Raw genomic sequence first — 13,486 nt, 5'->3', positions numbered from 1 at the left:
AGCAGGTGTTGCTTAGTGAAGACAGAAACCCAGAGCCAGAGGTACTGTAACATTCTTCATTACGCATAAAATGACAAGTTTGTTAGCTGATGTGATCCTGCAAATGAATCTACCCACCAAGGAGGGTTTCTCCCTCCGCTAGTAAAACTGAGACCTTGTCACGAGAAGGTCAGGTAAGTCCTCACAGTGCTCACACCTTCCAAAACCACACCTATTTCCAGTAGTGATGGTTTGTGCCACAGGCCAAGTCCTGAACATCATGACGCTCAGACACTCTTCACTGAAGACAGGTGGACAGACACTGGGGCCACCATCCTCTCCTCTCTGGAGTGTTGGAGGAGCCCTGACCAGAACAGGACCCCCATGCCTATAAGCAGGGTGAGCCCTGGCTCATGGGGGACCCTGCTGGGCTTGGCCATTGCCACCTAGGGATCAGGTAGCCTTGTTTCTTCCTACTTTCTCCAGGAGAAGAGAAAACTTTTCTAATGGTGAGATGGAGCACAGGGCACCTGCCAACAGGCCTTCCTTCAGTCCTGGTCAGAGGCCCAACCACCAGTCTGTCTTAGTACCTAATCAAACATTTAGATTTAGGCTTTAGATATTGCCTGTTTTTACTTGAAATTCTTGACTAAGAATTATTCCCAATGGGGCCAGGTGCAGTGGCTCATGGGAACAAATTTAAAATAATCAGATTAGCATGTCAAAAGATCTCACATTATAGAAAGTGAAGATCCAAGACCAAATAAATACTGATCAAAAATAAAGACAGGCCAGCAGAAGCTTGGATGATTTAATAAATTAAAATTGGGAGTGGGGGAGTAGGATAGAAGGAAAAAGAGGAACATCTCTTTAGCATTTGTTCATTCTAACATTCACATGTTTGCTTCTCCATGGAGTTGTTTCACTATGAACAGGTTCACTAAGGAGCCACTTATGTCCATATGAAATGAGAATAAAAGTGCAAACTCTTTCAGATCAAGTTCTTCTGAGGAGTGGTGCTTTTGAAAAAAATATGTAAAATAAAAATAGAAACATTCTTTGTCAAATACTTAGATTGAAGTCACAGTAGTGGGACAGCCACTATTTATAGAACATGTCTGTTTAAACCCTTTTTTAGGCCAAAGACTGACACCTATGCAACTGACCTAGGAAAAGAAAAGATAAGTGAAGAAAGAGAAAGAACACTTCTTGTTAGACAATTCAGTCACCTCCATTGGTTTTGACAGAATTAGGGACTCAGAATTGCTCCTACCGAGGCAGTGGGAGCCCCCCTCAAGATCAAAGCATGAAGAGGTAAGGAGGCATAGGCCCACAGGGACAGCTCTTTCTTTTTCCCCGAATCAAGCATACAACTACAAAGTCCTGCTGCTCCACTTCCAAGTCAAACTTGGTAATTCTTAGGTAACTCTATATAAATCTTAAGTAACAGCATTCTCTGATGAGGCTCATCCCTGTCAGTGCCAGTAACTAAAAGCCAAGATGTTGCAATTGATTATTTTATTATTTTCCAATCAGCCAACAGTCCTCACTTAGGGCTTTCTTCCCTTTTTACGCAACGACTGTCCTTCTCCAGAGAAAGCGACGAATCTGCCTCCAGCTTCATCCTAGGTATGAAGAGAAGATACTATTTTCAGAAACTCCCTGGAGGTTTACAATAAATACCTTACTCTGTGGACTCATGTACCATCCACATTACTCAAATGTCTCAGGCTGGGCACGGCAGCTGACACCTGTAATCCCAGCACTTTGGGAGGCCAAGATGGGAGGATTGCTTGAGCCCAGGAGTTCAAGACCAGCCTGGGCAACATAGTGAGACCCTATCTCTACCAAAAATAGCTGGGTGTGATATGTGCCTGTGGTCCCAGCTACTTGGGAAGCTGAGATGGGAGGATGGTTTGAGCCAGGACTGTAGTGAGCTATGATTGTGCCACTGCACTCCAGCCCAGATGGCAAAGCAACAGGGCAAGACTCTGCCTCAAAAAAAAAAAGATTATCTGTAAGTTCACCACCCAAAGACAACATTTCAGGTCACTTTTCTGTACATGCTTATAGAAACTGTTTTCCCACTTAATTCTGAAGTCTCATGCCAATGAACTTCGTATCTAGTATACTCCCAAGGCTACAGAGCTGAATTCTGTAGAAAAGAATTCCATCACGTAAGAGAGCCAGTTTTCTACCAGTGGACATTGCTGTGGTAAGCAGCTTAATGTGTTTGCATACAGCTCTGATTTTTTTTAGAGTTCAAATTTTTGGGTCAAAGTGGGTATACATTTTTAATGCTTTTAACATATAGAGACCAACCAGCCCTCAGAAACATTTTACTAAGCTATTCTTCCAACAACAGAAAGAGGACTTGCTTTTTTCCAAGACTTTGAAAACAGTGCATATTTTTTTCACATGCTTTTATTGCTAGTCAGTCTGAGGAATTATCTTGACTTTTCCCTAGGAAGAAGACGATTCTGCAATATTCAACACACATTCCTGCACCTGACTCCCCACCAACTGCATGTCCTACCTGCAGTAGAACACCATTTAGTATTTATGTGGTGACATTCATGTAAATTTGAGTCACAGCTGCATTTAGTCTTCCTCTGCTGCACAGCCTTCCATTTATCCTGGTGTCAATAACTGTGTTTGGCTTCTTTCTCTATACATTCAATCACAGCCTGTATCACATGGAGTTCATCTGTTTTGACAAAGCTGTGTCTCCTTGGCCTTCACCCTGCTGTACCTGGACTGGTTTTTCTCTAGGTGCCGTGCATGGTAGTGGGAGCTCCTTATTTCCTGGATTCTATGACTTTCTTATTTCTACCTTATTCTTTCATTTTAGTGAGGGACACCTTCTAGGAGCTTCCTGAGAAAAGATGCATGAAGAGTATCTTCTTGTGAGATCCTTTTTTCTACTCTTATATTTCATTGATAGGCTGGTTGGTATGTTATTCTGTTAGGGCTGCCATATAAAATGCTACAGATAGGGTGGCTCAAACAACAGAAATTTATTGCTCATAGTTTTGGAGGCTAGAAGTGAAAGAGCAAGGCATCAGCAAGTTTGGTTTCCTCTGAGGCATTTTTCCTTGACTTGCAGATGGACGTCTTCTTGCTCTGTCCTCACATGGCCCTTCCTGTGTCCAAATTTCCTCTTCTTAAAAGGACACCAGATTGAATTAGAGCCAACTCTAATAGTCTCATTTTAACTTAATTGCTTCTTTAAATGGCCCTATCTGAGTTACTGGGCTTCAACACAGAAACACTGGAGGGACACAATCCAGCTCCTAAGAGCTGGTACAGAATTTTAGTTTGGAAAAAATATCCCCTCAGAATTTTGAGGCTATTGCTACACTATTTTCTAGTTTCCTCTATATGTCCTGCTAAGACGAAGTCCCTTTTTTTGGGAGACAAGGTCTTACTGTTACCCAGGCTGGAGTGCAGTGGTGGTATCTCAGCTCACAGCAGCCTCCACCTCGCAGGTTCAAGTGATGCTCCCAACCCAGCCTCGAAGTAGCTGAGACTAAAGGTTTGTGCCACCATGCTCAGCTAATTTTTAAAATTTTCTGTAGAGACAGGGTCTCCCTATATTGCCCAGGCTGGTCTCAAACTTCTGGGCTCAAATGATCTTCCCACCTCAGCCTCCCAAAGTGTTGGGATTACAGGCATGAGCCATGGTGCCTGACTAATGATGTCCTTGATCTGTGGTGATGCCTCTGTTCCTCTCCAGAAGCTTTAAGATCTTTCTTTGCCTCAAAGTGGGGCTATTTTTATTCATTTTGCTAGAACTCAGTGGACCCTTCAAATCTGCAAACTTGTGCCTATCTTTGGGAAAACTATTTCCCTGATGATTTATGCTCCTTTGGTTTCTCTGGTTGTTCTTCCCACAACTCCTCTATTATTTAGATGTTGAAATAAGAAGGTTTCTGACTGTGGCCTTCACTTCAGAGGTAATAGTCTAGAGACCTACTGTGATGCCTTTTCTAGAAGTACAGCCTCAGCCTTCTGGGTGGGGGAAGGAGGATGATGCAGCTCTGACTGCTTAGTAACAGAAGTCTGTCTGTAGTTCCTCATTTCCAGAGGTGCCTTTTGAGAATTCTACAATCTACATACAATCTACACAGAGCTGCTTCTAGACTTTCTATGGTCTACTAAGTTACCCTGGCTTCCAAAGCCTTTTCGTTGCCTCCTCTTCGTTGATCTTACCTCATGATATTTTGCCACAGCCTTAGTGGGGCTGCAGGACGGAGCAGAGCTAATATGTCTTCAATCCCATCTTTAAACATATACTTCTTAAATACATATTTATGGTCAAACAGGCCTGCTGTGCCCACCAGCCTCTCCCACCTTCTGTAAATTTGCAACAGTTGGGTCACAGTCAGCCTGGAGGATGTTCCATGATGAGGCCTTAGGTCTGAATCAGGTACTGGCTTTTAGTGAGAAAGGCAGCCTGTAGCTGGTGAAGCCTGGACAGTGCCTGAAGGAGGAGCTGGAGGATGAGGTCTGATTGGCCACTACGTTAGCTCCTCTGAGCCTGGAAGGTCCCAATGATGTGTCAATTTGAACACTGACACAGAAGTGGTTGTGAGTAGGACAAGGTGTACAAACTGCACAGTGGTCTCTGTCTCCAACCACCCCAAGTGCTAGAGAGAAGAGTTTAGTAATAAGTATGGGATAGGGATAGGTCCTCTGTAGCAAAATGGTCCTCTGCCCTACTCCTGGATCCTCAAGGGTCCAATCCTTTGAGAAAAGGAACCAGGAAACCAATGGGTCTGAAGAACTGGTTTTCTAGAAATCCCCATCACACAACGGTGACTGCATTCTAGTTGCTGGGCCTGGCTGCATGCCCACAAAGTGCCCATGTCTACAGGATGCTCAGCCCTTGCCACCCTCTGTCCCTCCAGCACTCTGCTCAGCTAGAAGGTGCTGCCTATATTTGAAGTTGGCTCTAGAGCAAGACAGAGCTCCTGACCCCCATGCTGCAAGTCCTCTTTCACACATCCCACACCATCTCTACAGAAAAAAAACAGGACACCAGGAAGCAGAGTGACCCCAGGAAAGAGAAAACATAACACACCTTGATGTGGTTTACCCAAATCTCATCTTGAATTCCCATGTCTTATGGGAGGGACCCAGTGGGAGGTAATTGAGTCATGAAGGTGGGTCTTTCCCATGCTGTTCTTGTGATAGTGATCTGACGGTTTTACAAGGAGGTGTTTCCCTGCACAAGCACTCTCTCTGCCTGCCACTATCCATGTAAGACATGACTTACTCCTCCTTGCTTTCCGCCATGATTGTGAGGCCTCCCCAGCCATGTGGAACTGTAAGTCCATTAAACCTCTTTCTTTTGTAAATTGCCCAGTCTCAGGTATGTCTTTATCAGCAGCGTGAAAATGGATAATACACACCCCTACTCAGAATGGCAAGAACCTTAGTCATCACTAGCAAATAAAACTTCTCATTACCAACCAAGGAAATACACTCACCTCTTCAACCTTTTTGACAAGGGGACGTGAATTTCTGATGAAAGTTATCTTACCAAGTTTAAACTCATAATTGGGAATTCCTCTGTAAGAAGAGAGACAAAAAGAAATGTTATTTCCAGGAAAAAAGGACCAAAATTCATTTCTGACAGTCAAAAGGAATGCAGAAAACATGTTGCTGTACCCCACCTGGGCCCTTTGGTGCTTCCTGGCATCCTCCCAGGAGGGAAGCAGAAGGTAACTGGCTTCCTGGTTGATATCAACATTGGGTATAAGGCCAGGGACTTTAGGCTCTGGACCTGCCTATGGAGAGGGGTCATCTGAAGAATTGGGAAGACCTCACTGTCTCTGTCCTGAGCTTCACAGAACCCCCTAAGGCAGTAAAACTCTTACTCCAGTTTTCTTCTGATTTCACACACATAATAGACAACTGACACACCTCAGGCCTGCCCCTGCCATGACGACCACCAGAGGGAAGGGTCTGCTGTGGGTCCCTGGACCCAGCAACAGAAGCACATCTAACTGAGGTAGCACTTCAGGGAACTTTCAGGGGAACTGAGATAATGTGACCTGATTAATAATTCAAAGTCACAAAACAGGAAAACCAGGCAAACCAGGCAGATCACCAAATAGGGACCAGAAAGGTTTTGAGTAAGACACAGATCTGATCAGATGCACATCTTAGGAAAGCCACTGGGGGCAAGAAGAGGCTGAACTGGAGGTATGGAGAGAGGCTGGACCACAGTGGTACTGGGAGTGGCACTGTATGGAAGGAGGGACACGTTTTGCTCCACCCCACCAACGAAAGCAGGTAATGGTTTTAGTCCCCTGGGAGCCTGCTGACACAGGCTTTGTCTCGAGAACTAGAGTGAAGCTGCCTGACCCCAGGAGGGTGGCACAGATCCTCCTTGGACAATGACAAAGCACCTGAGCAGAGCCAGGACAGACCTACCTTTTAATATCTCCTGGCTTGATTGGGGAAGGGCTGGGCTCCACCCCTTTCTTCTTTCCATCCAGTCTATTGCCAGAGCCGGAGAAGGCCTAGACAGGAAGCAGGAGAGTCATACAATGAGTCCAACAGTGAGCACAGATGTGTCCTTTGCTCGGAGATCACTGTAGGGGTGTGAGCTAGGAGTGCTGCACAAAACCCCTCAGGACTGAAGCCCTCACTCCTCAGCTACTGGGGTGCTGGCAGCTGAGAACTCTGCCCAGTTCCTCGGGGGCACCCATGAACTGAAGAGAGCCACCTGGCCAAGAGCAGCAAGCAGTCAGTGTTGGTTTGAAAAGATTCACCCCTGCCTCTGCAGGGCCACCCAGTTAAAGCTGTGTGGGTGGGTCAAGGCCACTGTTGTGACTGCCCCATAGCTCAGCTTCCCATCATTCTGCCCTCTGCTGCTGCCTGGCACCTCCTGCCACCTCCACCTGTTTCCCAGGGAGCCTTATGCTAAGGGTCATGTTTGCAACCTACATGGTACAGGAAAAGAAAAAAGGAAACATGATTTACAAGAGAGAGAAAGCAAATGTAATATTTAGTGAACCTAAGGGAAGAGTATATGTCTACTGTACTATTTAAACTCTTCGGTAGGTTAGAAATTCTTAAAAATCAGGGCTGCCTTATGGAGCTGTTGGGAAGATTCCCAGAGAGTGGATATAAAAGGGTTTAGTAACTGAGCAAGTGGCAGATTTGCATGTGCACAGATACCCAGAGACCCAGCCCCTGATGATGTTCATCGAGCAACACGGAGAACAGCTTGAGTGAGTGTCCTAATTCCAAGGCACAGAGGGCACAGCAACATAAGTCGAGTGGTCTGGTACTCACACGGAAGCCCAGCTCTCCAGCATAGCCACTGTGGTCAGCCTCACCTTCCTGACAGAGAGAGAAAGAAAAACAGGTGAGCTCCTCAGCAAGGACACCCAGCTTCCCTCCCGCCACCCCCGCCCTCCAGGCTAGGATGTCCCCCAGAAACATGGCTGGAAGGGAAGCAGAAGTCATGACTACACCAACACTACCAGAGGCTACCCATGAGCTGCTGCCAGAAACTCACAAAGCAGCATGCAGCAGGACAGCAAAGGACACTGTAGATAACACTTACTGTCGACTCCTCATGCTGGGCTTGTCTTTCAGGTTCTTTGTAGCCCAAGGGAGCATCAAAGTCCACCTGTGTTTCCAGGATTTTAAAAGTAAAATATTGAGACATGGCCACCTTTGGCTTTATCTTTTTTGTTTTTAATTGAGACAACTGTAGATTCACATGCAGTTGTAAGAAATAATACAGAAAGATGCCTTGTACTCTTGCCCAGTTTTCCCAATGGTAGCATATTACAAAATTAAAGTTTTGCTGCTATGATATCAACACTGGCACCACCCACCATTCTTATTCAGATTTCCCCAGTTTTACATGTTTTTATGTGTATTTTTAGTTCTATACAATTTAATCACTGTGTAGGGCCATGTATGCACCACAGTTGAGATGTGGAATGGTTTAACCACCACTAGGATTGTCCAAGTTGTCTTTTTATAACAATACCCAGCTGTCTCCCAGCCCCCTCTGCCAGCCCTAACCCCTGGCAACCACAAGTCTGTCTTCCATTTCTAAAGTTCTGTTACTTCAAGGACGTTATATAATGAAGCAACTTTTGGGGACTGGCCTTTTTTGCTCAGCAGTATTCCCTAGTAATACAACCAGGATGCCGTGTGCATCAGCACTTTATTCCTACTCAGAAGGCTGAGTACGCTTTTTTAAGAATATTCACTCCTCAACAGGTCAGAGCAGACCATGGCAACACTGGCAGCAAACTCTGTTGTCCCAACTGGCCTGTAGATAGATAGGTCACAGTTTTCTCATGATGTTCTAACAGCATCCTCCTCCTCTTTACCCAAAGAGTCCCAGGGGCTGTTGGATGCCCTCCTGACGCCCTGGCCTGCAGTGGTCACCAACTGCCCATCCTCCCAGGGCCCAAGCTCACCGTAACTTGACAGAGCCACTTACATTCATGTCACATTCAATGATGGACACTGCCTTGTCGGGTTTGGTCTCCATCACACGCAGTTCATAGATCTGTTGGGCAAACATAGAAATCAGTTGGGTGGTCTCCTGGCAGCACTGGAGCGTCACTGTCCATATTACTCTAGCTCTACTGGCTCCTACGAACGACACATCATTCACACCTGTGACACAACCCACAGCTGCACTTCTTGCTGTAACAACAATGTCATAGGGGATAGGCTGCCCTGTGCCCATTGCTGAAGAGATGCTGTTCCCCAGATGTGGTTCAAATTAGACAAGGTAGTTATACAGCAAACTGCAAAAGACACCAACAACACTTAACCCAGAAAGTTCACTACTTCTTGAACTTTATCATTTATTTTATTTATTTTTAGACTCTTGCTCTATCACTCAAGCTGGAGTGCAGTGGCACAATCTCAGCTCACTGAAACCTCCGCCTCCTGGGTTCAAACAATTCTCCTGCCTCAGCATCCCAAGTAGCTGGGACTATAGGTGTGCAAGACCATGCCTGGCTAATTTTTGTATTGTTGTAGAGATGGGGTTTCACCATGTTGGCCTGACTGGTCTCAAAGTCCTGACCTCAGGTGATCTGCCCACCTCAGCCACCCAAAGAGCTGGGATTACAGATGTGAGCCACCGCGCTTAGCCTTGGAAATTTATTCGAAGAAAATAACTAGCTAAGTACCCAATGAGAAAATTCTAAGAATCCTCATACCAATGTCGCTAATACTAGTATACAGATGCTCCTTGACTTACGATGAAACCAAGTCCCATAAACCCATCCTCAGTTGAAAATGCATTCATACTCCTAACCTACCAAACATCACAGTGCAGCCTGTCTTAAACCATCTAATATAAAGATTTTATAATAAAATGTTGAATAACTCATGTAATTTATTGAATACTGTACTGAAGATAAAAAACAGAATGGTCGTATAGGTATTCAAAGTATGGCTGAAAGTATATCATGTCTGCATCATCATAAAGTTGAAAAATTCTAGGTAGAACCATGGTCAGGGACTGTCTGTATACTCAAAATGCAGCTGAATTATATTTGTTTACATATAAATTTATAGCTATACAATGGTATACTATGCAACAGGAAAAAAATTTTAAAACCAGTCATGTTGCTTGTATCTAAGATGACCTTGCATATATAAAAAATGCACATAAAAAATGTCCAGAAGGATAGAAGTTAAAAGTGGTGCTATCTACTTTTTCCTGCATCATTTCAGCTTCTTTGCTTTTATCTAAAATGCCTTGCTTTTTTTTTTTTGAGATGGAGTCTTCGCGCTGTCGCCCAGACTGGAGTGCAATGGCGTGATCTTGGCTCACCATAACCTCCGCCTCCGGGTTTCAAGCGATTCTCCTGCCTCAGCCTCCCAAGTAGCTGGGAATACAGGTGTGTGTCAACATAACCAGGCTAATTTTTGTATTTTTAGTAGAGATGGGGTTTCACTATGCTGGCCAGGCTGGTCTTGAACTCCTGATCTTGTGATCTGCCTGTTTCAGCCTCCCAAAGTGCTGGGATTACAGGCGTGAGCCTCCACGCCCAGCCAGTATGTCTTGCTTTTACAATCATTTTAAACAGTCTGGATAGTTCCACCATTAAAAAAAAACCCTAAGCAGCGTCATATCTACTTTTAAAAGTATCATAATTTTTGAATAGACAAGGAACGAAAAAGGATCTGTCATTGTGTGGCTATACTACCATTTATCCACTCAGCATCTGGCCTGTTCCCAATCATTTTGCTATGTTAATGACCCTACTATGAACATTCAAACGTGTCTCCTAGGGCTCGGCTCATACTTCTCTATAGTTTTCATATTGCAGGCCACAGCCAATCAGTGGGTCATACAACCAACTGAGCTGTAAGCAGAACTGCAAAGAAAAGAACTGGGCTGGGCACAGTGGCTCACACCTGTAATCCCAGCACTTTGGGAGGCCAAGGCGGGTGGATCACGAAGTCAAGAGATCGAGACCATCCTGGCCAACATGGTGAAACCCCATCTCTACTAAAAAAAATACAAAAATTAGCTGGGCATGGTGGCACGTGCCTGTAGTCCCAGCTACTCAGGAAGCTGAGGCAGGAGAATTGCTTGAATCCGGGAGGCGGAGGTTGCAGTGAGCCGAGATCGCACCACTGCACTCCAGCCTGGCACCTGGCAACACAGCGAGACTCTGTCTCAAAAAAAAAAGAAAAGAAAAGAAAAGAAAAGAATTGGAAGACAGTACACTAGAAATACCAGAATATACTGCATTTAGTAAGGATAAGTATTCCTGTGACATTTTCCATTTACTTTTATGTACTGGCATAATATTACACACTTTTTTTTTTTTTTTTTTTTTTTTTTTTTTTACTATGGGACCACTTTTCTAGGTTGGGGCTCCTCAAACTATCTGAGAAGACCTAGTTTTTAAAAATGTGCAGTCTGCTGGACTGCCACGTGGTCCTTCTGCACAGAAGCAGGACACAACACACACTAGACCCCAAGAGCTCACCAGGACAAGGACTGGTTCTGTGGCCATGTAGAAGTGGAGGTTACAGCAATGCCAAATTACTGTAAGTTTCTAAAGATTCACTTTTGATTCCTGCTTCCCCTAGGCCCTGGCAACCACCATTCTTTCTTTCTTTCTTTTTTTTTCCTTGAGTCAGGGTCTTGCTCTGTCCCCAGGCTGAAGTGCAGTGCCATGACTATGGCTCACTGCAGACTTAACTGATCCTCCCGCCTCAGCCTCCTGAATAGCTGGCACTATAGGTACATGCCACCACACCCAGCTAATTTTAAATTTTTTTCTATTAATTTTTTGTAGTGACAGGATCTCACTATGTTACCCAGGCTACTCTCAAACTCCTGGGCTCAAATAATCCTCTAGCCTTGGCCTCCATGCCAAGGTGTGAGCCACTGTGCCCAGGTGATTCTACTTTCTGTCTCCATGAATTTGACTACTCTAAACCTCATGTAAGTGGAATCATAGTATTTGTCTCTCTGAGTCTGGTTTATTTCACTGAGCAGAATGTTCATCCATGTGGTAGCATGTGTCAGAATTCCCTTTCTTTTTAATGCTGAATAATATTCCATTGTAGGCCAGGCTAGGTGGCTCACACCTATAATCCCAGCACTCTGGGAGGCTGAGCTGGGGGGGATCACCTGAGGTCCGGAGTTTGAGACCAGCCTGACCAACATGAAGAAACCCCATCTCTACTAAAAATACAAAAAAAAAAAAAAAAAATTAGCCAGGCGTGGTAGTGCATACCTGTAATCCCAGCTACTCGGGAGGCTGAGGCAGGAGAATCGCTTGAACCCAGGAGGTGGAGGTTGTAGTGAGCTGAGATCCGCCATTGCACTCCAGCCTGGGCAACAAGAGCGACACTCCATCTCAAACAAACAAACAAACAAAAATTCCATTGTATGCATATACCACATATTATTTATCCACTCATCTGCAATTTATTTTTGACTGTGGTGTGAGTTAGGAACTCAATTTGTTTTTTCATCTTAGGAATGGTCAATATCCCAGATTCCCCAACTCCAGTATCTCCTTTGCCTGGTGACATCAATGCTGCCTCAGTGGTGGACCAAGGTTCTTTGTATATAAGGCTTTGTTCCACTGGCCTACTTGTCTACTCTACCACCAGCATCATATGACATCTTAACTACTGGAGCTTTATTACACTTAGCTGCCATATAGAATCTTCCTTATATATGACTAGATTCTTTTATCAACATTTTATCTACAACCTATAAATCTGTATCAAGTGACAATGATCTGTAATTTACCTTTCTCCTACTATACTTGTCTGGTTTTGGTGATCAAGGTTATACAGACCTCAGAGAATGAACTGGAGAATATTTTCTCTTTCTATATTCTTCAAATATCCAAGAGCAATTTATTTCTTGAATGTGAGGAAGAACTTGCATATATAACCATCTGGGCCTAGGTTTCCTGGATTAAGATTTTTCTGATTCAATTATTTGGCTATACAATTATTTAGGCTATTTTTTTCTTTAGTCAAATTTCAATTACACTTTTTTCTGGGAAAGAATTTATCAACATCAAGTTGTTTCATTTCTTAGTATAAAAATTTTTCATAGTTGTTTTATCTTTTAAGATATCTGATTTTATGCTTTTTTTTTTTGAGACGTGTTTTATCTTTTAAGATATCTAATTTTATGCTTTTTTTTTTTTTGAGACTGAGTCTCACTCTGTTGATAGGCTGGAGTGCAGTGGCATGATCTCGGCTCACTGCAACCTCCTTCTCCCGGGTTCAAGCAGTTCTCCTGCCTCAGCCTCCTGAGTAGCAGGGATTACAGATGTGCACGACCATGCCCAGCTAATTTTTGTATTTTTAGTAGAGATGAGGTTTCACCATGCTGGCAGGATGGTCTCGATCTCCTGACCTCATGATCTGCCCACCCTGGCCTCCCAAAGTGCTGAGATTACAGCAGTGTACCACCGTACCCGGCCTATACTGTTTTTAAACATTCAATATGTATGTACACTTTTCAGGGTTTGCTTTTTTTTGAGGCAAGGTCTTGCTTTATCACCTAGGCTACCGTGCACTGGCACAGTCACTGTTCATTTTAACCTCTGCCTCCCAAACTCAAGCAATCCTCCCACCTCAGCCTTCCAAGTAGCTGGGACTACAGGTGCACACCACCATGCCCAATTAATTGTTGTATTTTGTAGAGATGGGGTTTTGCCGTGTTGCCCAATCTGGTCTTGAACTCCTGGACTTAAGTGATCCGCCTACCTCAGCTCCCAAAATGCTAGGATTACAGGTGTGAGCCACCGCACCCAGCTTCAGTTATCTTTTTTATTACTTTATTGAACTGTAAACAGAGAACACTTTAATTCTAAACAACTCTCTCAAGAGAGTAGGCGGTGGCTCATGCCTATAATCTCAGCACTTCGGGAGGACGAGGCATGTGGATCACTTGAGGTCAGAAGTTCAAGACCAGCCTGGCCAACATGGTGAAACCCCATCTCTACTAAAAATACAAAAT

The 13,486-nt window shown here is 44.3% G+C and overlaps 1 protein-coding gene across 2 annotated transcripts in view; it reads right to left on the bottom strand.

The window, feature by feature from the left end:
- Window positions 1-1,482: 1,482 nt before the first annotated feature.
- UFD1 (ubiquitin recognition factor in ER associated degradation 1) overlaps window positions 1,483-13,486 on the bottom strand; it is a 28,841-nt gene continuing 16,837 nt past the window's right edge. For both annotated transcript variants that reach the window (XM_012454173.2, XM_012454174.3), the window contains 6 exons: window positions 8,459-8,527; window positions 7,562-7,627; window positions 7,288-7,335; window positions 6,421-6,509; window positions 5,472-5,553; window positions 1,483-1,604 (listed from right to left, as the gene is read on the bottom strand). In XM_012454173.2, the coding sequence (XP_012309596.1) occupies window positions 1,530-1,604; window positions 5,472-5,553; window positions 6,421-6,509; window positions 7,288-7,335; window positions 7,562-7,627; window positions 8,459-8,527 (429 nt within the window). In that variant the 3' untranslated portion in view covers window positions 1,483-1,529. The remainder of the gene's footprint in view (window positions 1,605-5,471; window positions 5,554-6,420; window positions 6,510-7,287; window positions 7,336-7,561; window positions 7,628-8,458; window positions 8,528-13,486) is intronic.

Source organism: Aotus nancymaae, unplaced genomic scaffold (assembly GCF_030222135.1).
Source record: "Aotus nancymaae isolate 86718 unplaced genomic scaffold, 86718_ANA_hifiasm-v0.15.2.pri h1tg000049l, whole genome shotgun sequence".
NCBI classification, from domain to species: domain Eukaryota; kingdom Metazoa; phylum Chordata; class Mammalia; order Primates; family Aotidae; genus Aotus; species Aotus nancymaae.
The sequence above is the reverse complement of the archived record's forward strand: the minus strand, read 5'-3'. Positions and strand labels throughout refer to the sequence as shown.